Raw genomic sequence first — 26,154 nt, forward strand, 5'->3', positions numbered from 1 at the left:
GGGGGGGGGGGGGGGGCAGGGGGGAGGCAGCCATGGAGTTCCCTGCTGCCAGGGCAGGGGGGACATAGTCCCTGTCTGGGCTCCAGTGGCAGAGCCCACCCCTGCAGCAGGAAGCTCCTGGAGGCAGGGAGCAATCTCTCACACCCTGATGGCCAACTGACCAGGAGAAGATTTGCTTCTGGTCACATGTCCACATGAGCACTGCTGCACAGTAACTACCCACAAGTAAATTTGCTACTTACATTTGCAGGTAGCAAATTTAGTTGTGATTAGCAAGGTTTACTGTACAGCAAGCATGTGCACGTGTAGATACTCATGCTTACTGTGCAGTAAACTACACTACTTCATTTAGTAAAGCATTTCATTTAGATGCACCTATTGTCCCCCTGCCAGACCTCTGCTGACTCCCAGGGGCCTTACTGCCAACAGAGCCAGAGCCAGGACATCTTCATTCAATTGAGAAGGGGAGAGGAAAGGTAAAGTCTGGAGTATCAGATTCCTAGAAGTGGAGCTTCATAGCCCCTATAGTTCCCCCATCCCATTTACGTCTCCCCTCCAGGCTCCACACTCTCCCTTCCATTCTACTTCCTGTCTCTGGCTGCTGCTAGAGGAGGATGCAGCATTTTGAAACATTCAAGCCAGCAAGCAGCAAAGGGCCATACGTATGTCCACTCACTGATTTTTTTTTTTTTTTTTTTTTTTTTTTTGATTTTTTTTTTTCCTTTTTAAAATGTTTCCTAGTACATTTCACGTTGAAACCCTTCAATTGTTACATCTGTCTGTACCCTTAGATGTGGCTGAGATAAAGGGAGTGTGGCTGGGTGACTAACGTGTGCAGCTGATCTTCAGTTGCCAGAACATCCCCTAGAAGCTCTGCACAACTGGACCTAAAAAGGAGGCCTTCAGGAAAATCATTTTTAAGCAGTAGACTAAACTGGTTTTTGAATCAGGGGAGCTCAATACTACCTTCCCCTACTGCATGCCTGTCTGACACCAAGCACAAACAGAGATTAAGTATATTCACTATTCTAGGTCAGAGTCAATTCCATCATTATGTGCCTTCTTGAAAAAAACATTGTAGAACTTTTCTTTTTATGATGACAAGTGACAGTCCCAATTTAAGGGATTAAATATGCTTTCAATAGCCAGCAGTGAATGCATACATATATATTTACAGTTATTAAAATGGATTACTTAGAAAGTAATAGAGTCTACATTTTAAGTAATATCCTCTAAAATAGTGCAGTACAGGCCTCTGGTATGAGTAGAAGGCTGAAATTTACTTTTAGAATCCTACTGTGATTCATTAAACTCTTCAAGCTATAGTTTGACATTTTTTATTTTGTCCAGCTCTTTACAGCATTATATCCAGTTCATAAACATGAATCATTCAAAATGTCTGACTTCTATATCAGTATGTTTTGAAACCAACATTAGAACTCAATAAAAATAAATTAATTGGCCAAAGAAATATTAATGCCAAGGCAATTACATGGTATTGATTCAGTTCTTTAATAACTTCCCAAGACTGATGTATTGAAAGTTTTATTTTAGTACATGTTTTTAAAATAGGGTTGTCATTTGAAAAGGGGATGCTCTCAATTGTTATGAACCTTTGTACTGCTGCACTCTTAGAAAGATGAAGTCATATATAGCATTCAGAATACCAAGAACATGACATTAGAAGCTAAAGGTACTTCTTGATAAAATCTAGTTAAGGGGTATTGTAGAAATTTCATTTACTCTTTTGTCTTATGAAGATGACACAGTCAGGGATTAAACTTGAAGTGCACATATGCATTGGTGAAGTGTTAAGGGTCAGATTATGACAATTTATTCCCAGAACAGTCCCAGTGATGTCAACAAAAATGTAGAGGACATGAAATACCTGTAAAATATACAAATATCTATTTCATTTTATATAATTTATAATTTTATATACTCAATAAAATATAAAATATAAATATAAAAGGGCATTCTTTCTTAACATCAAATGCAGATGGTGCTTATTGGAAGCGTATTATTAACAACATTTTAAAGGCTGAGAGGGCAAGTGTTTTGTTTGTGTGAATGCATGAAACATTATTGCCTTTGGAGTACCTGCAGTAGCTCATGGAATCAGAAAACTTGGATCATAGTTTGTTTTACGAAATATTGAGTCCCTTTATTTTTTACATTATCCAAAAGAGTTACAGATACTAGTCCTGTGTTTCTGTTTTCTTTAGAATCCTTTTGAATTATTCCTTTCTAGAGAGAGAACCTTGTACTTCACGCCAAAAGTTAACTGAAAGCATTTGGCATTGTATCTAAATCTATGTGGGGTTTCTCTCTCCTTATGTAAGAAACTAGTCAGTGATTGAGTGGGACGAAGAACTCTCTGGTGCATTACTCAGAGCAGCTCATTTTGAGTTGTGAGTGATTAATTGGGTTGAAGAAAGACAATGGGAAAGAAAGAAATTACTTATTTGGGCGTTAAAATATCAGCATTTATGCATGCAAAGTGGGATTTTACATGCATGAATGTAAATCTAAGCACCTAGGTGCATGATTTGGCTATACTGCTTTGAAGCCCTCCTGAATCCATGTGCGCTAAAGCAAGGCATATTTAGGACACTGACCAGAAAAGTGGTGGGTGATGGTGTTTATCGTTATACAATGAATGCATATTTTTACTCTAAAAGTTCTTTTAATTTATGTTTTCCCAGTGGTGGTCAAAGTGGAAGTGGAAGTAAGTTTTACTTTTAATTCATCTGGGGAGGAGGGAAGGTTGTCTTTGTTTTGGTTTTTGTTTCTTTGTTGTTTACCTGCAGGTGCAGATCTGAACCATTTCTAAATAATGGCATTATTAGTATGCTAAATATACTATAGCAAAGGACAAGCTACACCAAGCATTGACAGAATACACTTTCACTTCACCTGGATGAATCAGTATGTTCAACCCTGGATACAGGGGGACGTGTTGTTCCAGTCTCATTTTGCTATTCTAATCTGTGTTAATGCAATAGGTTCTCCTTGTTAAGAGCATCTTGACAGAACTAATCCACATTTAAAATGTAGTATTTGTTTTTCTGTGGCCTTGCTCATTCATCCTAAAGGCTCAGATCAGATCATCCTCTCAGCTTACAGAGCAATTATCAGGCATGAAATTCCTTCTTGCCTGGTTGAAAGAAGATGATATAAAATAGGCATAGGTGTCAGTTAACAATCTGAGCAGAGAGATCAGAATGGACTGGAGACTGGACTACACTTTCACTCCAGGAGTGCTGCCCACAGGTCAGCACTGAGGCCAATGGGAAGAAACTGCATTGCCCTTGCTTCGGATTTACTTCCTCTCTGGAGGAACAGAGGATATCAGTCTCCAAGAATGGCTGACTGGTACCACCCCCCACATGAGATGCATGCAAAATATTAAAATTAAAAAAGCAAAAATCATGCCACCAAGTTGATCAGAATAATGTCCTTGTTTTCTTCAAGTACTGTATAAACGTATTTGATCTCAATGTACAACTGCTTATTACTGATGTTACTATATATAGATGTCATGGGCTGGATTCCCCCATTGGTATAAATCAAAATAGCTCTGTTGAGAAAGAAGCTATGCTGATTTACATCAGCTGAGGATTTTTCCCGCTGTATTTGCAAAGATGTCAGAAAAACAGTGCCTATGACAGGCCACTGGCTTATATCTGGCTATGACACAATTGAAGAACTCATGGATTATTTCACTGTTTGATTTTTTTGAAGTGATGTTCCCACCTCCTCCCAGTACGCAAGAAATTTATGAAGGAATGGAGGATGAAGACGTTAACATTAGGCAAGTCTTTTTATCACTTGACCATTTTAATTTTGTACCACAGTTTTGTCTTTATAGTTTCATTTGGGATAACGTTGAACAAGTAGTTGATCAGATCATTAGTGTAAATTTGCATGGGTCCATTGATTCAAAAAAGTCATCCGTCTAGATGCCACTAAACTATTCCAAAGGTAAACTGGCTCCACATCAAAAGGGCATGAATAGAGCTAAGAAAGAACTGAACTCTACAGTTCTTTTCAAGGTTGTTTTACAATCTTTTCGAGAATGGGATAATTAGTATGTAGAATGGATCAATATAAGAAGTTATATCCATGGGCATCCTAAAAATTGCAGCTGTATAGAACTATCTTTAGAAAACAGTAATAGAGGATAAAACAATTCGAATGCTGGCTTGCATACAAATACAAGCAGCATACAAATAACTGACCTGGTAAGTGAATGAACCTAGAGGAGCTGGAAGATGTCTAAAAAAAGAGGGAAGTGGACTTGTTGACTTCTTCTTTTGCCCCCCCCATACATGCTTCAGCGCTATCAGGGAGATCTTCAGTGCAGACTTGTGCTTAATAACCCTCAGTTTTTTTCTAAATAAGTCATTCAGATCTTGTGTGCTTGTACAACCAATATAATTGGTTCTCAGTTCTACAATGAATGTAATTCAGGCACATCTTTCCACTGCATGGAGCCAGTGGCTCTCACTATTTGCAGAGCCAATGGCTCTTGTTCTAATACTATTTTTAATTTTAATTTTATTAAATACCAACGCTGTAGAAAATGTATCTATTTTCATCTCATGTTTTGTATCTAATTCTCCTGAATTAGAATTACATGCATCAACCAATACTAAAAAATGGCCCTGACTGAAAAAATATCTTTTTCTATATTATGATAATTGCATGCATACTCCAAAGGTCTGTATCACAGGATGAAGAAAAGAGTGATTCCTGGTCCTGGGGGCTTTTGAAGATGATAAAGGGCAAAGATGACAAAAAGAAAGGTGCACGAGAGAAAGACAAAGTCAATGAATCAGAAGATAATGGAGGTTCCTTGTAAGAATCTGCCATGAAAACAGTGCACTATAACTAATTCTAATACAGTATTGATCACGTGCTACTAACATGTTCTCATAGCAACCTAATGAGTCACCAATCAAATTGTATCTCAGAGAAGCAGATCATGTAAAAATATTGCTCTCCTCTCTCTTCAGCTGCATAATATAATCATTCTGCGCTAACAACTTGTATCCATTTACTGCATGAGCCCACTCACTAAAACAGTTTTTCTGTGAAAGGCACTGGTATATTCCAGCTACTTTATGATTCCTTGGTAACAAGATTTTCCTGTAAACTCAGCAGTAGCTTAAGTTTCTTTGGATCTCCAAAGCAACACAGAGTAACTGGCATCTACTTGTGATGCCTCATAAATATGAAATATCTGAGTAAAAGGCAAAGGTGTTCTCTTCCTTTCACCTGCTCCTCTATTTAGATTCCCCTACAGCTCTCAAGAGCAACTTAACTGATTCTGTAATGTTTGATGAAGCCACAAGTCACATCTTTTTGATCTAGTCTTATTGTCATTGATTTCATGTCAATTACAATTTCTGGGTAATACTCCTCCTTGCCATAGGACCTGTGCAGCTCCCCTATTTTTACCTGTAATGAGGGAACTATGGTAGACAAGCTATTGGTGGTTTTACTAGGCTCGTTCTGAATTTACCTGACACTATGACCAAAACATTGTATCAGGTGGCCAGTTTACTATCATTCCTAGTGTCACTGGAGCTGTACAAAATAGTCTGGAAATGCAGCTCATCTGTGAGGAACTGTCTCTTGATGTCTTGAATTAAGGCAATGCATCTGATTACAGTCTTCTAATACAATTATATTTTTTTCAGAATGACTCCTTCAGCAAAGCAGTTTGCAAAAGGTGAGTAATAATCAAATATATTTTTTCATTGTTCTGTTTTCTTATTACTCCTTACAGCATAATTTTATTTAAAAAACCCACACTGCAGTTTCTTGAAGTGTTGTACTCAGTTAGATCATTTAAAGGAAGAATATAAAAAACAAGGCAAATATTCTGTGTTGTGACATTAACAGAAACATGAGATGCAAAGACTGAATAATTTGTTTATACCATATCCAGAAAATGAATTTCAAAATAACTTGGCTGACCTGGCCTACCAATAAAAATATACAAATGATATTTTTATTCTATAAAAAGCATTAATAAAGAATCACAACTTCCTGCTTATGATTTTTGCACACATATATTTTATTCATCAAAAAGTATAAATAGATACTGGTAAGCAGAAACACTTAGTGCAAGGTTTTTTCAGGTATGCAATTACATGGTTATTTTTAAAACTATCTTTTTAAGACAATAAACACGTAAATATTGTTCCCGCTGTGGAATATTAAGCAAATTCTTAAAACTGTTGGTGCTGTTGCCTAGAACCAGAACTTTCACCGTAAAGCATGCTCTATAATTTTGGAATAAGGTATTAGATGTTAAACTTATCAAGTCAATACCTTAAAGAATCATCACAGGAAATAAAGAGCTAAGTTCTATTTTAGAGGTGTTTTCTTTATTTATGTTCAGGCCTCTTTCCACTGCCCTGGCAATGTAAAGTGGTCTTAAAATTAGCATAAATGTGATTCACTCCCGCTTTCAGGCACCTTTATGCTGTTAACGAGTGGTGTAAATTGTCTTGAGTATAAAGTAAAAATCAAGCCCTAAAAATATACTGTTAGGTGGCACAGTGGGAAATGACCTAATTAAATCAAAGATTAAAGATTGCTGCATTAGCCAACATGTGCTAAAACTTGCTAAGCAGATTAAAATATCGGTGAATACCTATTATTAATAATAGAGAGTCTTATTCTGAAAAAACTGGCTGATTTCAGGGTAATCACAGTAGACAGTGCAAAATTCAAAACTGCCTATCATATTATGAGACATGGATACAAATACAAGTACTTCAGCTAGTTCTTATCATTTTGACCCTCAACTTTAGACTGTAATTCATTTCCACAGGACTTCATGTTAATTCACTATTGCTTTGAACCTTCCTATTTCAGATTCAGGGGGAGACAGTGATGTTTATGATGATGTGGATTCATCAGACTTCCCTCCTCCACCAGTAGAAATCAGGCAAGTGAAAATAAGAGTGATTCTTTTGGTGGAGAAATAGTTATTCTGCAACATGTTCAAAATATTTGAGAGTGGCAAGTTGTTACATTACTTGGTGCATCTACTTTGTTTGTTGCTGTTACTAGGGGTCTTTTTGTCCTCACCACTTTTGTTGCCCTCCACTGGACTCTCTCCAATTTGTCCACATCCTTTCTGTAGTGGGGGCCCAAAACTGGACACAGTACTCCAGATGTGGCCTCACTGGTGCAGAATAGAGGGGAAGAATCACTTCCCTTGATCTGATGGCAACACTCCTACCAATGCAATCCATTATGCCTCATACTTTTGGCTCATATTCAGCTTATTGTACACTGTTCCCCCAGGTCCTTTTCTGCAGAGTTACTGCCCACGCAGTCAGCCCCCAGCCTGTAGAGGTGCATGGGATTGTTCTGTCCAGAAGTCAGGGCACACTAAAGTATAGATGTATTGTGCTGCTGGATGAGAGAACTACTAAATAAACAGCATGTGGCAGGTCCCCCTACCTGACTTTCCTAAAGTGTAGCTCCAAAGAGTATGCACTTCACCATCCTAGTCAGGAAGCCAGAAAAACACGGTGAACTCTAGCATCCCCTTGCAAAGGAAAGCCCATGACCTGCCAAGCTTCTGTCTAGTTGAATGCCCACACCTCACCTGTCTATGAGGTTCTACTGGTTCCAGAATACAGAATCGAAGCTCAGCTTTTCACATGGGAAGTAGGAAAGGGCAGTTAGGGAATTCAGTCTCTGCCACAACCCTATGGCATTAAGCAGACTGTGTGACAGACATGGAAATAACAATGTAGTTCAGCCTGGAATTTTGGATATGCAGGAGAACCTAGATCATGCATAACTAGATGTTTTGCAACCTATTTAATTTTCAGCAAGTTGCTAAATTAAGGATGAGCCACTCAGCTGTTTGCTGCAGTTTTCACTTCAAAGGGCTGCACTTCTCTACTCAGCTGGAGTCCATCAGCGCTCCTCGACAACTGACTGGAGAAGTAGTGCCCTTTGAAATAAAAGCCACAGGAAACAGCTCGGTCATCCAGTAGACCAGTGCAGCTGTTTGCTGTGGCCCTATATGGCTCCCAGCTAGTTTGCAAACCCTCACCAATATCAGGGGTAAGAACCAAACCCTGCAAGTATCCAGGTTCTACTGTACATATGTGTGGTGTTGCTTATCTGGAATGATAAGATTCTCATTGGATCACAGGAAAGTAAGGCTTGAAGGGAACTCACAGGGTCATCTCATCCAGGCCAGATTGTCCCTGGCCAAACCATCCTGGCCAAGTTTCTGTCTAACCTGCTCTTGAAAAATTGCAAGGAAGAGGTTTCCACAACTCCTCTAGGCATAGGCAGAGGGAGAACATATTATTTTGGGGGGGATGAGTATACACACCCCCCACCCTCCCAGCAGGTAAGTCTCTGGAGGCAAAGGGGCGGTGGGGGCACAGATCAAGGCCCCAACAGTGAGGGAGGGAGTGGGGCAGGGATTGGGGTGAATGGGGCAGTTGGTGGGACAGTTGGAGCCTGGGCGGCTTGTCCAGGGTCTCCGGGCACTGCATGCACCCAGGGGGAAGGACAGGGGGAATGTGCCCCCTGGATTGGTGTATGGGGTGAAGGCGGGCTGCCTGCTGTGGGCTGGGGCTCTGCACCCCACTGCCACTGCCTCAGAAGCCACGTGATGTCATGTGCCTGCCACCGCCAGGCTGTGCCGCATCCCATTGTTTGCCCGGTGGCAGCAGGCACATGGCCATTCAAGTAACTCACTAATGAGATGTTTGTTACTCACTGGTTGCCTTACTCAAGACTAGAGCAAATCACAATGCAGTAAATATCACCATCTACATGTGCAGACATTTACTGCAAAGTAATTTGCTCTAATTGCAAGTAAATTTGCTACCTGTAAATACAAGTAGCAAGTTTACTCGGGAGTAATTACCGTGTAGTACAGCATGTGTAGATGGCCCACTGGAAGCTAATGTGCTCCCGGTCAGCTGGGCAGCAAGGGTCAGGAGACTGGTCCCTGCCCCCAGGAGCTGCCTGCTGCTGGGGGGACGCACCTCCATCAGAACCTGGGTCCGAACAATGTCCCCCTGCCCTGGCAGCAAGGAGCTACTAGTCCCCACTCTGCAACTGTGATCATGGAGCGGCCGAAGGAGAGATTCTTCTCTCTCAGCTCTGGCCCCACGATCAGGAAGTGGGAACTGGAAGAATCTCTGTGACTGGGGAGTGGAAGCTGGGAGAATTTCCCAGCCCCTGCTCCCTGAACATGGAGCCAGGGCTGGGAGATAAGAATCTCCCAACCTCCACTCCATGATTGTGGAGTCGGGGATGGGAGCTCTCTCCTGCCTTTATCCCTGCTCAGGCTCTGGTGGCAGAGCCTGCCCCAGCAGCAGGAAGCTCCAGGGAGCAATCTCCCAGCCCCTGCCAGGAGACAGCTGTCTCCTGGCCCCCACCTAGGCCCTAAGCTAGTACCCAGGGAGAGCCTAGAGCTCCCTGTGGCTGCTGAGGGGGCTTTTGCAGGGGCAGAGGGAGTGGGAGCAAACTGCTGCCAGGAGCAGCAAACCTGCTTTTGCTTCCCCGCACATATAGACACCTTCCCGGGGTGGGTTTACTGTACACTAAACCCACCCTGGAACCTTTGCACGTGTAGACATGCCTACTGTGTTGTATAGTGAGTATGTAAGTATCCTGATCAGAGCTCTGAAATGGCTTGTCTCACTTTTCTGATCTGTTTTTGGTAATTCTAAAATTCTCAATCATAGGAGTAAATAAAAATACTGCATCACAGGAATATTAAACATGAAGTACCTTTGGAATAATTTTCCATATTTTGGATATTTGATCAATTAAATCAGAACTCATCCATGCAATAAAAATGAAAAACAAAAATATTCTTATATTTTATGTCTTTGAAATCTGCCTATATCATGTAAGGGTGAAGTTGTATGTTACACTTAGACCATACTAAGGACACTTAAAAAAAAAAATCAGCATCCACATGTTAAAGCTTGTTAACTTGTGATAAGTGCCCTCTGAGTGTCTCAACATTACATCACTTTAGGCAAGTGTTAACTCTAGGACATGCTACCAAGCATATATTTGGGTAACTGCACTCTGCTGTATGGAGATGAAATAAGCAATCTGGGGCACAGAAAGAAGTGACAATTTTCACCTGATCTAGCCACTGAAAGCCTTCTATAGCTGTGACCAAACACAAGTGTGCAGCTGCAGAGAGCTTAAAAATGGCTGATTGAGTGAAAATCTGAATCCTTATTGCATGAGGGGTCAGATGAAGATATTTCAAAACAGAGTTTCTTCTGTAACTTGTGTCTGCCTCCCAGCCTCAAGCTGTTTTCAGAATGGAGGGGAGGGAAGGGAGCAGAGTGAGTTTAGTTTGGGGTTTTTTTCAGTCCCACTGAAGGGTGGGGCAGGTGTATTGGAGCCCCCTGAGGTGGGGTGCTCCAATTCACCCACCCCACCCTCTAGCACCAGCTGGGGAACCCCTAAAACAAGCTCCCTCTGCTCCCTTTCCCTCTTCACATTCTGAAAATGTTTCAGCCTTGCAGGGAGAAGGGACCATTGCTAGAGGAAACTAGCTACAGCTTGCAGCCAGCAGCTAGATTCCTCTCCCCCCTGGAACCGGAAGTGAACTTCTGTTTGATCCCGGGGATTGTTTGTAACTCAGATTGCTTCCTGCAAAGCAGTCTCAGTTACAGAGGGGAGCTGCACTTGTGTCTGCACTCTGCAGGCCTTCAGCATCCCAGGACGTACCACTCCCAGCCTCTCCCTCCCACCCAGAGCAGGGATAGTCCTTAGTCCTGGCTCCTACCATACCCCTGCTTGTGAGCCCTCTGGTGGCAAATCAGAGCTGTGCAGGCAAGAAATTGGGTAAACCCTTAACATATGACTGCTTACAGCATTTGCTAACTTTTTTAACACTGCTTTATATTCCCTAGATTTAGAATGGTCTAAGTTAGTACTGACCAACCTTTTGGGCCTACAGCCTGGATGAGTGGTGGCAGGTTGGTCTACAGGCCGAATCCCATCACTGAACCCAATCCAGCATGCAGTAGTGGCCCAGCTGGGACTAATGGACCTACACAGAAATGGACCAGCTGAGTCTGATCCAGCTACGCAGGGCAGAAGTCTGATGTGGTACAACCTGACCGGGGTTAATGAAGCTGCGCAGCACCAGGTGCTGGTTGGGCCATTCCCACACAGAAGTATTGGGCCCCAACTGGGCCATTTCTATGTAGCTTTATCAGGCCCCTACTTAATCCAACTGCATGGGAATGGGACCCAATCCCTCCATGCAGGGCTGGCCCAGGTGGGCCCTGATTAAGCCACATGGAGCTTGGAAATTTGGTAGTGGGGGAGGGGTAGTAGTGTTAATTGCCTCTGCTCCCCTGCTGCCAAGTTTCCAGGCCCCTTGGGAGTCCCACAGGCCAAATTACATGACTCTGCAGGCTGAATCTGGCTCATGGCTAAGGACTGAGCACCTCTCGTTAGTGTAACATATAACTTCATTCTAACATGCTTTGAGCAGTGAGTTGAATTAGATGTTCTGAAGTCCCTTACAGCTATATTTTTCTAGGATTCTACAATAATAACACTTGTATTAATACTATAGGTTTAAAACAGGGCTGTCCAACTAGTGTGTGGTCACTAGCCACTTAGAAGTTGGACAACCCTGGTGTAAATTATATTGTAATGGAAATGATTGGTAAATGCAATTTTATTGAAATATCTAAAAGATTATCACATGCTCTTAATTGCGTTCTATCTGTGACCTTGTGTTTCAGTTCAACAATATTTAAGAAGTCACGGAGAACTGCAAGAGGCAAATCAGATGAGAAAGATGCACAGAAGCCTAAAAGGGTGGAAAAGGAGGAGAAAGAGTTGAGAAAAAAGTTTAAAGTAGGTCTAATTTGAATGTAAACAAAAAACTATTGTATATTTTATAATTCATACATCTGGCAATGATCTTTTGTCCCTGAAAGGTTTATTACTCCATTTTTGTGATTGCTTGAATAGTTTTAATGGAAGAATATTAACTCAACATAGCTTTATAAACTCTAGTCTTCTGTTTTTATTCCACAAAAATGTGCATCTTGGAAAGTCTGTCCTAAGAAATCCCATTCAAATCAATGGGATAACAATAGCAGGTAAAGACATTTTGAACAAATGAAAGGCTGGGGGAGTCTGGGCCTTATTCATTAAGTCAGTACTTAACAATTAAATTGAAAATAAAAGCAAAGCAACTAAGCAGTTTTAAGTTGCTCGAATACCCGGAGTCAGCAAATACCTAGAATAGTAACGGGCACCTCAATAACTGCCAAAGCAACATTAGCTAATTAATCCCTTAACAACCCTCCTCAGAAATAAGAAAATTGCATTATCCACACTTTTGCAGATGAGGGAAATGACTGAGAGAATCTAACAGCTCAATAAATTCAGAAGTATGGAGAGGTCCTCTGTTTCCTGAAAAAATCAGGGGTTGTAGTTGCTTAGCGTATTGGAAGTCATAAATGGTTTATCCATGTCTTTATGATGAATCAGTGTCAGCTCATATTGGGATAAAGGATATTTTGTGTGAACTGATTTAGTGCAGCTTTTGATTATGCGTTTGACACTTTTTGTTAACACTAAATGTAACTTTAGAAATTACATTAGTAAATAATTCTATCTAAAGTTCTATTTATTAAAAACGTGTGCTCCTTTGGCAACACAAAGGAAATGTTCCTCTTTCTGTGGTTGGCCTAGAAACAAAGGTTAGCTCAGAAATGTAGGCGTGCTTCCATCCAAACCTGCAGGATAAGTGGGTTAATTGTTCAGCATTGACCTGCCTGATGTCAGTGAAGTCAATGGCAAAGTAGACTAAATCAGAAAATCTGAAATATGTATGTCTAATAAATGTTACTATTTTTACATTTTAAAATGTCAGGTCTTCTGCTTCATTTCTGATATGGTCACATTAGGCATGAGTTAATAACAACAGTGCAATTCATACAGAATAACAACTTGTATTATTATATTGAAGGGACAACTGTATTCCAAAGTACTGGTATTAAAGAGGTGTTGCATATGATTAATAGCTGAAGTGAGATTTAGGCATTTAACCAATCTCAAAAGCTGTGTGATTTCTTTACTGAAATGCAGTAAAAAACTTTCCTCTTACACAACAAAAAATAAAGTAATGATTAGTTCTCTTATAAGAGCCTGAAAGCACAATGCATCCTCTTTCTCAAATTCTGCAGTATTTTGTACGCCTATGACCTGGCTAGAAATAGAATAAAATAAGTAGCTTTACTGATGGTGCCAGTGGCAAGGAGGTCACAGACTGAATGAGCAAAAAAATGAGCTTATACTCTGACTTCCAGAGGGGACTGAGTCAGCTCAGAGCTGGAGCACATTGGAAAACAGTGTGGGAAAGTTTGCATTGCCATCGCCTGTGCTGTACTTGTTTGTTGGCTGGAAGGAGAATTTGGCTCTCCAGAGATCGCAATTCAGTACCATTCACTAAGACCAAATTTCATTGCAAAAATCTTGTAGTTAATACATTTATTCAAAGACAGCTTACAAATTGCATGAGAAAAACAGCCTATAGGGAAAGAAGTGATTTAATTAGATATACCTTGTATCAGTAGGAGTTTGCCCTGTGTGATTTTTGACCCTCTGCCAGACAGTGTTTTCCATTATAAATTTGTCAATAATAATCTCAAGCATAAATGATGCTTATTGAAATAAAATACAGTATACAGTGCATTCATAGAGGTCCCGATGTTCAAACACTTAGGAACGCAGTTGTATCCACTACACTCCGAAAGAGTGCAAGAGGGTTTTGCACCCTGGGTAGCGGTGGCAGCCAAAGAGGTAGTCGTGGTGATTGGGCTGGAAGTAGCAGCAGCTGCCAATCTTGTATCCTTACTCACTCATCCCTAGTTACGCTACTGATCCTCTAATTATACCTGCAATGTTGTGTTTGCATGTGCAAAGGCCAGTCACAGGCAGTGATCAGGATAGCACACATAATTCCTTATGTAATTTTTTGAAAATCGGCCACTAAGAGCACATCCCAACAAGCATGCGCTTTGCAGTGTTTCAAAGCATGTGCACCTGTTAATTGCACTGCTAACTTGCAGCACAGCAGTTTTTTTGACACCAGAAGATCCTGATGTAAAAAAAAAAACACCACTGAAAAAGTGGCACTGAGCACATGGCAGCTGCGTGCACCACCAAAAAGGGAGCCTAACCAGACAGGCTCCAAGCAGATGGATTGGTGTTGCTGCTGCCCTGGGAGGCCCCCCAGAACCCCAAGTAAGGTTGTTGAGGCCAGTACAGGTGCTACCCCCCAGCCTCACCTACCCCACCCAGGTCACTTTGTAGCACGCCGAAGTGCACGTGCAGGGGTGTGCCTGGGGACAAATATTTGTGCTGCAGGAAACACGCACTCCTGCACATGTGCACTCATCAGGATGCACCCTAAAGGTTCAGACACTGCAATATAAAGTAAAGCTAAAAACTGTGCATAATGTTTGTATTAAACATCTTTATTTTCCTTTTGCAGTTTGAAGGTGATATTAGAGTTCTTTACTGCACTACTGTTGCCCTGGATTTGTCTAATAAAAAATGGGGAGCAAAAGACTTACAAGTGAAGCCAGGGGAGTCGGTTGAAGTTATACAAAATACAGATGATACCAAGGTCTTGTGTAGAAATGAGGAAGGAAAATGTAAGTAAAATAATGAGTAGAACAGAGTGACAGAACTGGCAAGTAGAGAATGAGTTTATGGCATAACTTCACTTATGACACCAAGTACTTTGTTATGTTCAGTATTGATTGATGATCACTTTTTCTTTGTTTACTTAATGAATGACAGCATATAGATTTATTATATTTGTCATCATCATCATCTCTTAGATTTTTTGTTAGAAACTGGTAAGAGACTGTCTGCCCTACACTTACACTCTACATAGACAAGACAGGTGCCTTGTCAGCAATCTTTTTTTCTTTTTATTTAAAAGGGGTTTGGGTAGCGACAGTTTAGTTTTTCTGCTTCGTTTTGCTTTTCCTGTTTCTCTCTCTCCATTTCCTACACAGTGTACAACAACAATCTCACAGAGAATGAACAGAATGTAGTGAAGTGGCAGGAGCTAAATTCAGCCTCCCCTCACTGCCCAATATCATCCGTCCTCCCTAGTATTATCACTTGCCTCTATTCTGGCTGTCCATTGTAGATTTAATCTTTGCAGTGGATTTCCCCCTTCAGCAGACTCCATCTCCAAAAAAAGCTGCATTTGGACATTTCTGGCAGAATTTCAGTGGCTTTGTGCCAGGGTGTAGGGAGGTGATCCTGAGTGTGGCTGCATGCAGGCCTTTCGAACAGTGGAGCGGCTTTGCTTGGCCCTTCTCAATGAGTGAATTCCATTGTACTCTCTTTTAAGCAGAGGAATAACAAAGAAACACAAAATAATTGTGATGATGTTAGTGTTCTGTAATGTATTCCTCAAATCCCCGTGACAGGTTCAGCAATGACAGGAGCTATTGCTTTGCTATGCACAAAAGACAAATAAACAAAAAGAACTTCACTGAATACCTCTGAACAGAAACCTGTCAACTTCCACGTTAATTAGTGCCTCTCCAGGCTGGATCCTACCCCACTGAAGTCTATAGCAGCTTTGTTATTGATGTTAGTGGAGATGGTTTCATGCCTTTCAAGTACTTGTATTATCTGTTGATTTTGGTGGAATAGTACAGGATACAGCACATAATGCGGTTCAGTAACTTCTTATAGTACATGATTATACTACTGGATTTTTTTTTTATGAATCCCAAATCAGATTTTAATACCTTGCTAATTTTCTAGCCTTTTTAAAAATTCAACTTAATTTTTACTGTTTTTATGCTTACCTCACAACAAACTGAAGATGGCCAATACTGACAAGAATTTTAGAGAAATAACCTTCATACTTGCCATGCCAAGAGTAGTTATATGATAAATAATATTTTAGAATGAGACAAGCATACTGCGATAAAATTCCTTTGAAATCTGTAGCAGCAAGCATCAGATATTAAGGACATTTCATGTTAGTTTTTTGCATATTAATTCTGCCATTAAATTTTTAGTTGCTGCAAGCAATTAAGTTACACTGCGTATAGTATATGTCTCACCTCAGTGAACAACAGGTGAGGAATTTCATAACGATTTCACTGTAGCTTATGAATGTAGATTAAGTACACTGAAATACATAAAATGGGCCTAATTTATTAATTTATGCTAAAGTCCCCTTCCACTGTTCCAGATCCACAGCTTGTGGGAGTTGATGGGAATCCCCCCATTCCCTTAAACTTGCTTTGGGTCAAATGTAGCAATATAACTGAACCTCAGAATGTTTGGAGGTATAATTTATGTCTACTTTGAGGTCCCTTTATGTTACCAGAGTGCTAGCAAGAGGCCTTGGGATAACTGCAAATCAGGACCCCCTGTTTCATGAGGCAACTAAAAGCAGTTATATTGACAATCCCCTATATTCTGATATTATGTAAACTATATTATAGCAGCCCAGGCATCCATTGGGTTGCATGACTACAGCTGTGAGTATTATTGTGCAGGTGGAGAAAATCCTTTCATGCAAATATGTCTGCTTTAGGAAGGAAAGAGAGATTTGTTTCAAAATGGAGAGTTTCTCCAAGGCCTCAGCAGGTTTCAATCCTGCAAAATCTTGGCCTCTGCTGAGTGTCCCAGGGCACTAAGGGGGTGCCTGCTCCTTTAATGGCAGAACCAGCCTAGCAAAGGCACCTTGCAGACTAGACAGAGCTCCACAGCTGCAGGTTGCCTGAGTAACAGGCTAACACAGTAATTAGCCAGCACCTGCAGGCTGACCAGAAGAAGGCAGAACCCAGGGAACATGTAAGCTCAGGGCTGGTGCTGGCAGGGTCACTTCCATGCTGGCAACTGCCAGGGGAAAGAGCTCCTGCACAAGAGAGCTACCCAAAACATTGTGTTGACTGCTTTGCTACCTCCAAGTGCAGTAAGACTCCAGGAGCTCACAAGGTACCCAGGGCTAAGGGGTACGCTATCCTAAAGGTGGAAGTTGTTTGCCCTCTTAGAGGGGCAGAGTTTTGCCTTCATGGTTGTTGTTATGTTATAGCCCAGGGGCTGATGTTTGTGTTATTGTTTGAACCGGTGGGTTGGGATGAAGCTAATAGGGGAGTTGGAGGTCTCATTAGTGCCCCCAGGGGGCACACAGTTGTGTAAAACCCAACGCCAGATGGGTGCAGCAGATAAGGGCCAGGGGCCTGATGACAAGAGGAGATTAATGAAAGTTAGTTTCTCAAAGCCAGGCCCAATGCATTGGGTCTAGGCTAGAAGGCCTAGCTATATTAAAGGAGTGGAGGCTGAGTAGGCCCCAGCAGAGGGTATAACATCTGCATAACACCCATGGGGCATGGTAGAGGGGAGGTTTGGAGCCACACAATTGACCCATAAGGCCTGAGGTGCCCCGTGCAGCACAAATATTGTAGGGAGGCCTGGGAAAGGGCTCAAAGGCCAGTGATCTTAAGTGAAGTTCAGTGGACTGGGACCAAGTGAAGACCTGTGGGCAACCTCCTGATTTATTTTACTAAGAAGACATGGGAGGTGAGATAAGGGCACCCTCAGGATGGAGCTTGCACAGTTGTGGAGATGCCAGGGGCATCACGGCCACCCCTGGGGACCCTGCTTTGTGACACTGAGTTAAGAGGGTTAAAAGAAGACAAAGCCCAGATTCTTTGCCTCCCTTAAGCAGTAGAGGTCTTTATGTGCAACTCTAACCCACCCTGCTCATGTCCTAGAAAACCATGAATGTATCTATTTTTGTAACTGCCTTCATCCTAACTTTAAGACATCTGCCGGTCCTCATCCCATCACCCACTTATTCCTTTCCACATAGTTACCATTTCAACAAGAGGGATGAAGGCTGCCTCAGCCCTACCTAGTGCATAGCCTAATGACAAAGGCACTTTACTGGGATATGTGGGCTTAAAACTTCTCAGGATGAATGGGGTCTATAACCTACCTGGGTAAATGTCCTAACCACTTGACTACTGGGCAAAAAGTATCCTGATGTAATGAAGGCACATAATATGCAGCACCAAATCAAGCACCTTTAGGGGTGAGAGTTCATACAGAAGCCTGACATTTCCTATTGGCTGCCTGTAGTACTCTGGAAAGAATGAGGCTGTTTGTTGCCATGGTGGAATAGGATTGGCTCACAGAGGTGCAATAAGCTGCCCAGGGAGAGGGTGGGAGAGCTATACACCTCCCTGAGTTAGAACAGGATTATACTCCTGAGGTGAGATGCACACTTTTGGCAGAATAGCTATGTAGACGTAGACATCTAGTGAACACCATAGCACCTGGCACAAAATCCGTATAAGAAAACCTGCTTTTCTGTTCCTGTGAAATTCTTCATTATAAAAATGAAGGAAACAGAAACAGCAAAAGAATATACTAAGAAATCAAACAGCATTTAATTAATGTGATTTTCATGTAATCAATGGGATTAGATGTATGACTAAATCTTCACGGTGGTCTCCTTTGGTCCAGTATCAAAATACCTGCAATTACATTTTTTTAATGGGCAAATTGCAGTAGAAATTAAATAACTGCCTTTCATGACTACAGCAACATCGAGAAGATTAAGCACAGGTATTTTTCATAATATATCTTTAATCAAATATTACATATGTAGAAAAAATGAGCCATATTCTTAATAGCAAGAATTCTTGTTCCTTTCTTAAAGTAGGTCTGTTCTAATTTTAGTCTGAGAACCCAAGCTAAGTAAAAGAACTGATGATGTCTTCTTTGCAGAGAAGTTGTCATTGCTTGATAAGCAGGGATCCTGGTTTTCTCTGACAAAAACATCCCCAATTTTCGGATCTCAAAACGGACCCCAAAATCCACATTTGTCCATCATCAAAATGAGACGCTACTAATATATATTTATAGATAATATAGATAATCTATAATAATATATAGATATATATATATTAGTGGCGTTTCATTTTGATGATGGAAAAATGTGGATTTTGGGTTACTTGTTTAATACAAAAATTAGGGATTTTTTTTTTTTGATCAGAGAAAACCAGGATCCCTGTTGATAAGTCATGTAAAGCCATTGCTAACCTCTAGTGTTCCAACTTCAGAAAATTTGTTAAATTGAGAATAATATTATTCCAGAATGTGACTGTATTCCTTTAACTAGTAACAGTAATAAATTGAGACTAAAGGATCCCATAAATATTAATAGCATCCAAATCATTATATAATTACATTAAATTAGTTTTATTGCCCTTAAGGGAATGTTCAGTTCTGACCCATGATATAAATTCTCTTTAAATAATGTTACATAATTTACGTATTGATTTGTTGTGTCAGGGCCACAATAACTTGTTCTCTAAAGTCTGCCAGTGTCAAAGATTTCCTTATATGAGATGGGCATATTCTCTTACCTCAATAGAGACTAAGATTTTGCAGGATTGAAGCATGCCAAAGATTAGCTAGTGAAGTTTTGTCCTTGCAGTAGAGTAGCAGAGTATAGTGGAGAAACATTTCAAGCATCAGGGGAACTGGATTATAAAGAAGAGCTCTGAGTCAGCTACCAGATTCTTTTTGCTACAGACTCCTGAGTTTTTAAAACTTTAAATACATCTCATGTATCAAGAAAAATAAACAAGAAAGGAAAGAACTCCCCTAGGGAAAATAATAAACTTTGGGATTTCATGCACACTGGCTTGAAAGAACCACTACCAAAACAACTAATAGAAAACCAGTGTCTGCTTCTGGTATGTAATACCTTCTCAAAGTACAAGGGGGAGTCACAACCCAAGAAGATAAAAGAACTGATACAGAAACACTGCATAAATTAAATAAAATGGAGTTGCAGACTCTGTTCTATTCCATTCTTTGATTTGGTGTAAATTCTTCTACAGCACCCATCACTGAGTAGCTTTCGCTAGTGTGTTAAGTGATGTGACTATCATCTGTGACATACTTCCTTTCTCTTTTGCCCGTTCATCTTCCAAGTTAAGATTATTTTTTAGTTTACAGTTTTTGTTGATATTTTTCTATTTGGATGTGTGTCTGAGTGTTTGGTACATCCGATAGCATTGGTAGTGATCAGGAAAAGGAATTTAAACCAAAAAGCTGCCAGGTCCAGCTAACCAGAAAAACATATCCTGAAAATATTGATGAAACGGCAAGACTAAGCTACACTCTTGATTTAGGAAGAAAATAGTCAGGGGGAAGCCAAAGTTTACTTCAGAGAAGTCTTCATAAAATTACAGAGAAACAAAATAACTTTGCCTTGCTTACAACCAATGTAATGGCTCATTAACTAGGGCATAGACTCACTGAAAGTATAACTGTAATCAATAAAGCAGACCAAGTCACTTAGAAATTGTTCAGCAGGCTTCTGTTAAAAATAAACCCATGACAAAACCACAGATCTAAAATCCCTAAAACTCCAGTGGTGTTCAAAATCTAAACCTGGATCCACAATGTGCAAGCAGCCCTTTTGAGAGCTGAACCTACATCTTGAACTCACATATCCCCGAATGTATATTTATTTCAAATCATGATCGGAAATTAGTTGCCTGAGGCTATCTTTATCTCCTTTATCTAGACTTCTGTATGTGTAATTCACATGCATCTGGGAGCAACTAAAGATCAGTTACTAAGGAGAAAATGCCAGAACTTTTTGTAGTTCCCAATTCAATGCAGTCCTTGGGGAGAATCACATAATTAGTTAGTTTAATTTGGATTGAATTAACCATACATGACAATATCTGATGATACAAATCCAGTTACAAGAAACATTACCTTGATTGCATACAAAACACAAGAAGGGTATATTCATATAAAATCCATGAAGATGACAAACTGTATGGATCCCTAAAGTAAGCAGTGAGAATGAAAGCCTTATTTAATCAAGTAGCTATAGCTATATGGTATAGATATCTTAATTATTAGGTAAGCTCCTTCAAGTCAACATCAAATTATTTTGATGGGATAGCTCTTGTAGGGGCAGAAGGGTTGGGGGTGGTTGTTAAAGCGTTCATATGCTAGCTCTAAATATACATGCTCTGGAACTTCTGAATGACTCATTGTGGGTTAATGGGCAGTTTTACCACCAAAGGCTGCTTGGGTTCAATCTTCTTGAAACATCCAATAAAAGAAAATGCTGTGAAACTCCGAGAGATGTTTTGTGAATTATGTTAAAAGTGGTCCAATCAGACCCTGCCTCACAGATCTGCTACTAAATAATTAAACAATAAAACACTGATCCTGTATACTTGGGATTCCCCTTTGCTCATCACACCCTTAGTGTTGTGTGCAACAGAAATTCACTAGAGTGAAATGAGAGGAATGGCAACATGAGTAGACTTGTATATACTAGCACACAGAGGCGTGATTTAAACCTATAGATACCTAAAGATGCCACCATAGTGTTGATGGTGCTAATCAAATAATTATTTTAAAAACTTAAACAGTTACATTATTACAATATGATCCCAGATTCTCCTTGGCTACATCTTCCTATCTTCCATATTGCAATTGTATACAATTGTATACTATCTTGTAATAGCTTGTGTATTTAAAAATGTCCTTTTCTACTGAAATGGCTATTTTGAGAAAAAAAGAAAAATAATGTTAATATAATGTAAATGTACAAATTGAAATTAAATGTTTTTACTTTATTAATTTTGCAGATGGATATGTCCTCAGAAGCAATTTAGTTGAGAAGTAAGTACATAGTGATCTTGGCATTTGGTATAATATGTTCCTGCCCCTGTTGGAGACAGGATAATAGGCTAGATGGAGCATTGGCCTGACCCAGCATAGGAATTCTTATGTTCATTTTTGCCCTTAACTGCTTATTAGGCAAGTAGAAGTTTAAATAAATACCTCACCATGTGATTTTTATTTCCTCATGAAATATTTTTATGAAGTTTAAACATCTCAAGAATAGTCACATATGTGTTTGCTGGAAATTATCTGGGAACCTGCTCCTGCATTTCTTGTTCGCAAATTTAGCACAGAGCCTAGAAAAAATAAATATGTTAATCCATCATTTGAAAGATGGCTCATAAATTATTATTAAACCACACATTAAATAAATGTATTAGGGGCTGGCAGGGAGCAGGGGACCAGGAGATAACTGACAGGAGATTGTTCCCTGCCCCAACTCTGTGATGGCAATTATGGAGCAGGGCTGGGAAAAATTTCCTTGCCCCCTGCCTCCACTCTGTGATCACCATCATGGAGCTGGGGCTGGGAACAATCTCCTTACCCCAGCTCTGCAATCCCCTTTGCAGAGCTGGGGCAAGGAGCTACTTGCTGCTGGGGCTGGAGGACCTTGTCTGGTGGCAGAGCCTACTCTGGCAGCAGGCAGCTCCTGGGGGCAGGGAGCAAAGATCTCCCACTCCCTGTTGCCTGGCTGACCGGGAGCAAAGATACTTGACTTAGTTGCTTAATATTAGACATGTGAGTAGTAGCTACAATGGAACTATTTACAAGCTTAAATAAGTGCATAAATAAATAACATGTTTTGAAAACCATAAAATCATAGAAAATTAGGGACTGAGGTGAGACTGACTAGTTTGTAGTTCCCTGGATCCTCCTTTTTCCCTTTCTGAAATATGGGCTCTATATTTTCCCTTTTCCAATCATCTAGGATCTCTCCTAATTACCATGAGGTTTCAAAGATTAAGGCCAGCCGCTCTGCAATCACATCAGCAAACTCCCTCAGCACCCTGGGGTGCATCCCATAGAGCCCAATGGACTTGTATATGTCCAGTTTTTCTATATAGTCCCTAACCTGTACTTTTACCACTGTTGACTGCTCATTTCCTCCCCAAACTTTGCTGTCAGGTGCAATAGTCTGGGAGCTAACCTGGCCTGTGAAGACTGAGGTGAAGAAAGCATTGAGTACTTCCACCTTTTCTGTACCCTGGATCACTAGGTTGCCTCTCCCATTCAGTAGGGGACCCACACTTAGCCTGATCTTCCTCTTGTTACTGATATACTTGTATAAACTCTTCTTGTTACCCTTCACATCCCTTGCTAGCTGCAACTCCAGTCGTGCTTTGGTCTTCCTGACTTCATCCTTGCATACCCGAGAAATGCTCTTATACTCATCCCTAGTTGTTTGTCCCAGTTTCCACTTCTTATATACTTCCTTTTTGTGATTTAGTTTATTGAAGCACTCCCTGCTAAGCCAAGCTGGTCTTCTGCTATACTCACTAGTCTTCTGTCATACTTACTAAAATACACCATAGCTTTTAACATCTATGCTCTTTGGCCATAGATATTATCTCTTCAGTTCTTCCAGTCCCATTATTATTACACTGCTTAGCATCTTCAGAAAGTATCAAAGAACATGCTGAGCACATCTACAGGAGACATTGACTAATTAGCTCCACAGTAAACATCTTAGTATCTAAATGTGTGGCCCTATTAGGCTGCAGAAAACTAATAAACTCCGCAGCAGGGTAATACCGCACATGTAGATGCTGACGCAGCTGGATGGGGCATTAAGGTGCTTCAGTGTGGGGCTCCCTGCCAGCTAGCCCCACACTGGAGCACTCTCATGCTCCAGCCAGCCCCTCTGCAGCATGTTTAGCCTGCCAGGGCTGCTCCGACCTGGCTCAATATGCTGTGATCCTGGGTGCACATTCAAATGCCATGCCTGGGAGCAATAAATGCCAGTCAGATATGCAGCCAAGTTTATTGCTTTGAATTAATAGCACTTGTAGACGCACCCACTGAGTACCTTCACTTCTCTTTCCAGTTTTTGATTTTAAAAAAATCAGTAATTGTTTTGTCTTCATGGAAGAAAATATTACTTTGGTTAAAGCTTGTACTGAAATGTTGGCATTTTTTAAACCAATTACATTTTTCTTAAACTTGTTTTGGAAAAAACATCAAAATCAGTTTGAAGTTTTAAAAAATTGTAAGCAGCTCCAGCTATGCTTCTCTGTCCAACTATTTTAAAAGTATTTTAGGAAATGAACTAATCAATTACTTGATAGCTATTTGATACCTCAGGACCTGATTTTATACCTACTTGCAAATTTTAATTAATATATATTTTTATTTTTTAAATTTTCAGTGATGGAGAGATCTATGATGATATTGCTGATGGTATGTTGCACTTTTCAAATATAGCAATCATTATGTGTTATATTGCTAAAGCAAGTAACTTTATGCTTGTAACAAACTATTAGAGAATACTAACATCTTTGCATTTTCTTTCCTATTTAGATTGCATCTACGATAATGATTAATCCTGAATTTTGTTAATGTGCAAGTTTCATTGACAATTAATGTCTACTGTTGATTTCTGATTGGCATTAAAAATCACCAAAGCTGACTGTTTACAAGTTAATTGGTGGCTACTCTGGTACTTGGTACATATATGAAGTTTTTGTTAGCGTGTTTAGACCTCTAATTCTTTGGTACCTCTTGTTTTGACTGGTATCTTTTTGCTGTGATAACTGCTGGGTAATATGAATGACAGTTGAAATTTTTACCGTGTGTGTCCCTTCTGCCTCTGCCATCCTCCGTGGGCCCATATAAAACAACTCATCAGTAAAATTTACCAGTGATGCCTATTCAGTGCAAACAGAGATATGTGGAACACTATATTCTGATTACAAGAATGAGACAAACACCTGCAATGACTGCTCTTTTTGGGAAGGAAATTATTGAGAACAATGCCTGTCAGTAGTGGTGGCATCACTTTTGTAAAAACTGGAAATCAAAGCAGGCATCAAAGAAGCTCATATATCCTTGAACTGCCATTCCAATTTTACTTGTGAGGGTGACAGTAAGACACAGCTGTGTGTTTCTACAGCTAAAATTTTAGACTATGCTAGTAATAGACTATAGTTTTCTAAATCTTTTAAAAAAATATATGTACTTTTGAACTAATTAATACTGCAATAATAAATATAAATTAAATGTTTTTGTATGTCTTATGTATAGTGCTCTGAGATACAAGCAACAAACGATTCTGCTTAACTTTGTAGCATATTGATGTGATCTTCCAAATATTTAGCCTAAGATCTAGCTCTTTGATTAATTGTCAAGTTAATATTGTAATTTAGAGATGAAAATTGACTTAAACTTGTGGGAAATAGCCTCTGGTTTTAAGATTCTGATACTAAAATATCTCCTTTAAGTATTGCCTTCTTATTCTAGAAACATATAAATGAAGAAGTACAAGCTCAGTGTAACAAAACCTTTTCCTATGACAGTGTCAACATCCTTAGTGATACTGTTATACAAATGAGCAGGTTGTAAGCTGAAATCAAATGAACCATGGACCAAATTTTTCCCCCACTTATTTGTATATCTGAGATCTGTTGAAAATACAATATTAACACTGGATTCTGAATATAGTAGAGCAAATATTTAAAAGATGACATTTTATTTGTAGCTTCTACAATCTTATCATATTGGAGGTTTCAGCTAGCAAATATCTATGTAGAGAGAGGTAGGTAGCCTGAAGTCAGACAGAAGGCAGGGGAGGGTGGCACCTTAGAGGCTAACTGGTTCAAAGAGGCATGTAGGCTAAGAAAATAACATATTGTCTACAAAAACTTATGTTTGTCTAAACCAAATACTAATGCAGTTCAATCGGCACAAACATAATCTGTAGACAGATTATACTGCTCCCACCTAAAACACAAGATGTTTACTGCGCAGCTGCCTAATTAGCTCTGCAGTAAAGTCTCAGCATCTACATGAGTGACTGTATTAGGCAATGGGAAACTAACTTCACCCCAGGTTAGTCCTTGTAAATACAAGTATTATCCTGCAGTGGCATTCTTTAATATACAGCAATACACATGTAGACGCTGACAGGTCTGGCTGAGGCATGAGGGTGTTTCAGTGCAGGGCGGCCTGCCACCTAGCCCCACACTGGGGCACCCTCATGCCTCAGCCAGCCCCTCTGTAACATGCTGAGCTAAGTCAGAGTAGCCCCGGGCTGGCAGGCTGACCCCCCAGGTCCCTGCCAGCCAGGGCTGCTCCAACCAAGCTCAATATGCTGCTGTCCTAGGCACATGTGAAGACTCTAGCATGATATGTGTTGAAGCGTATTCATTCGCATTAATTTCACATGTA

General features: G+C 40.3%; 1 protein-coding gene across 3 annotated transcripts in view; it reads left to right on the top strand.

Moving 5' to 3' along the window:
* Positions 1-25,667, top strand: part of FYB (FYN binding protein) — a 94,181-nt gene extending 68,514 nt beyond the window's left edge. For 2 of the 3 annotated variants that reach the window (XM_019517933.1, XM_019517934.1), the window contains exons 10-19: positions 2,706-2,728; positions 3,745-3,814; positions 4,723-4,860; positions 5,706-5,737; positions 6,892-6,964; positions 11,787-11,901; positions 14,552-14,714; positions 21,735-21,768; positions 24,137-24,168; positions 24,289-25,667. In XM_019517933.1, coding sequence (XP_019373478.1) covers positions 2,706-2,728; positions 3,745-3,814; positions 4,723-4,860; positions 5,706-5,737; positions 6,892-6,964; positions 11,787-11,901; positions 14,552-14,714; positions 21,735-21,768; positions 24,137-24,168; positions 24,289-24,311 — 703 coding nt within the window. In that variant the 3' untranslated portion in view covers positions 24,312-25,667. The remainder of the gene's footprint in view (positions 1-2,705; positions 2,729-3,744; positions 3,815-4,722; positions 4,861-5,705; positions 5,738-6,891; positions 6,965-11,786; positions 11,902-14,551; positions 14,715-21,734; positions 21,769-24,136; positions 24,169-24,288) is intronic. The other variant, XM_019517935.1, reaches the window with a different exon arrangement.
* Positions 25,668-26,154: the final 487 nt, after the last annotated feature.

This window comes from Gavialis gangeticus, unplaced genomic scaffold (assembly GCF_001723915.1).
Source record: "Gavialis gangeticus isolate Ggan-Ray unplaced genomic scaffold, GavGan_comp1, whole genome shotgun sequence".
Classification (NCBI taxonomy): Eukaryota; Metazoa; Chordata; order Crocodylia; family Gavialidae; genus Gavialis; species Gavialis gangeticus.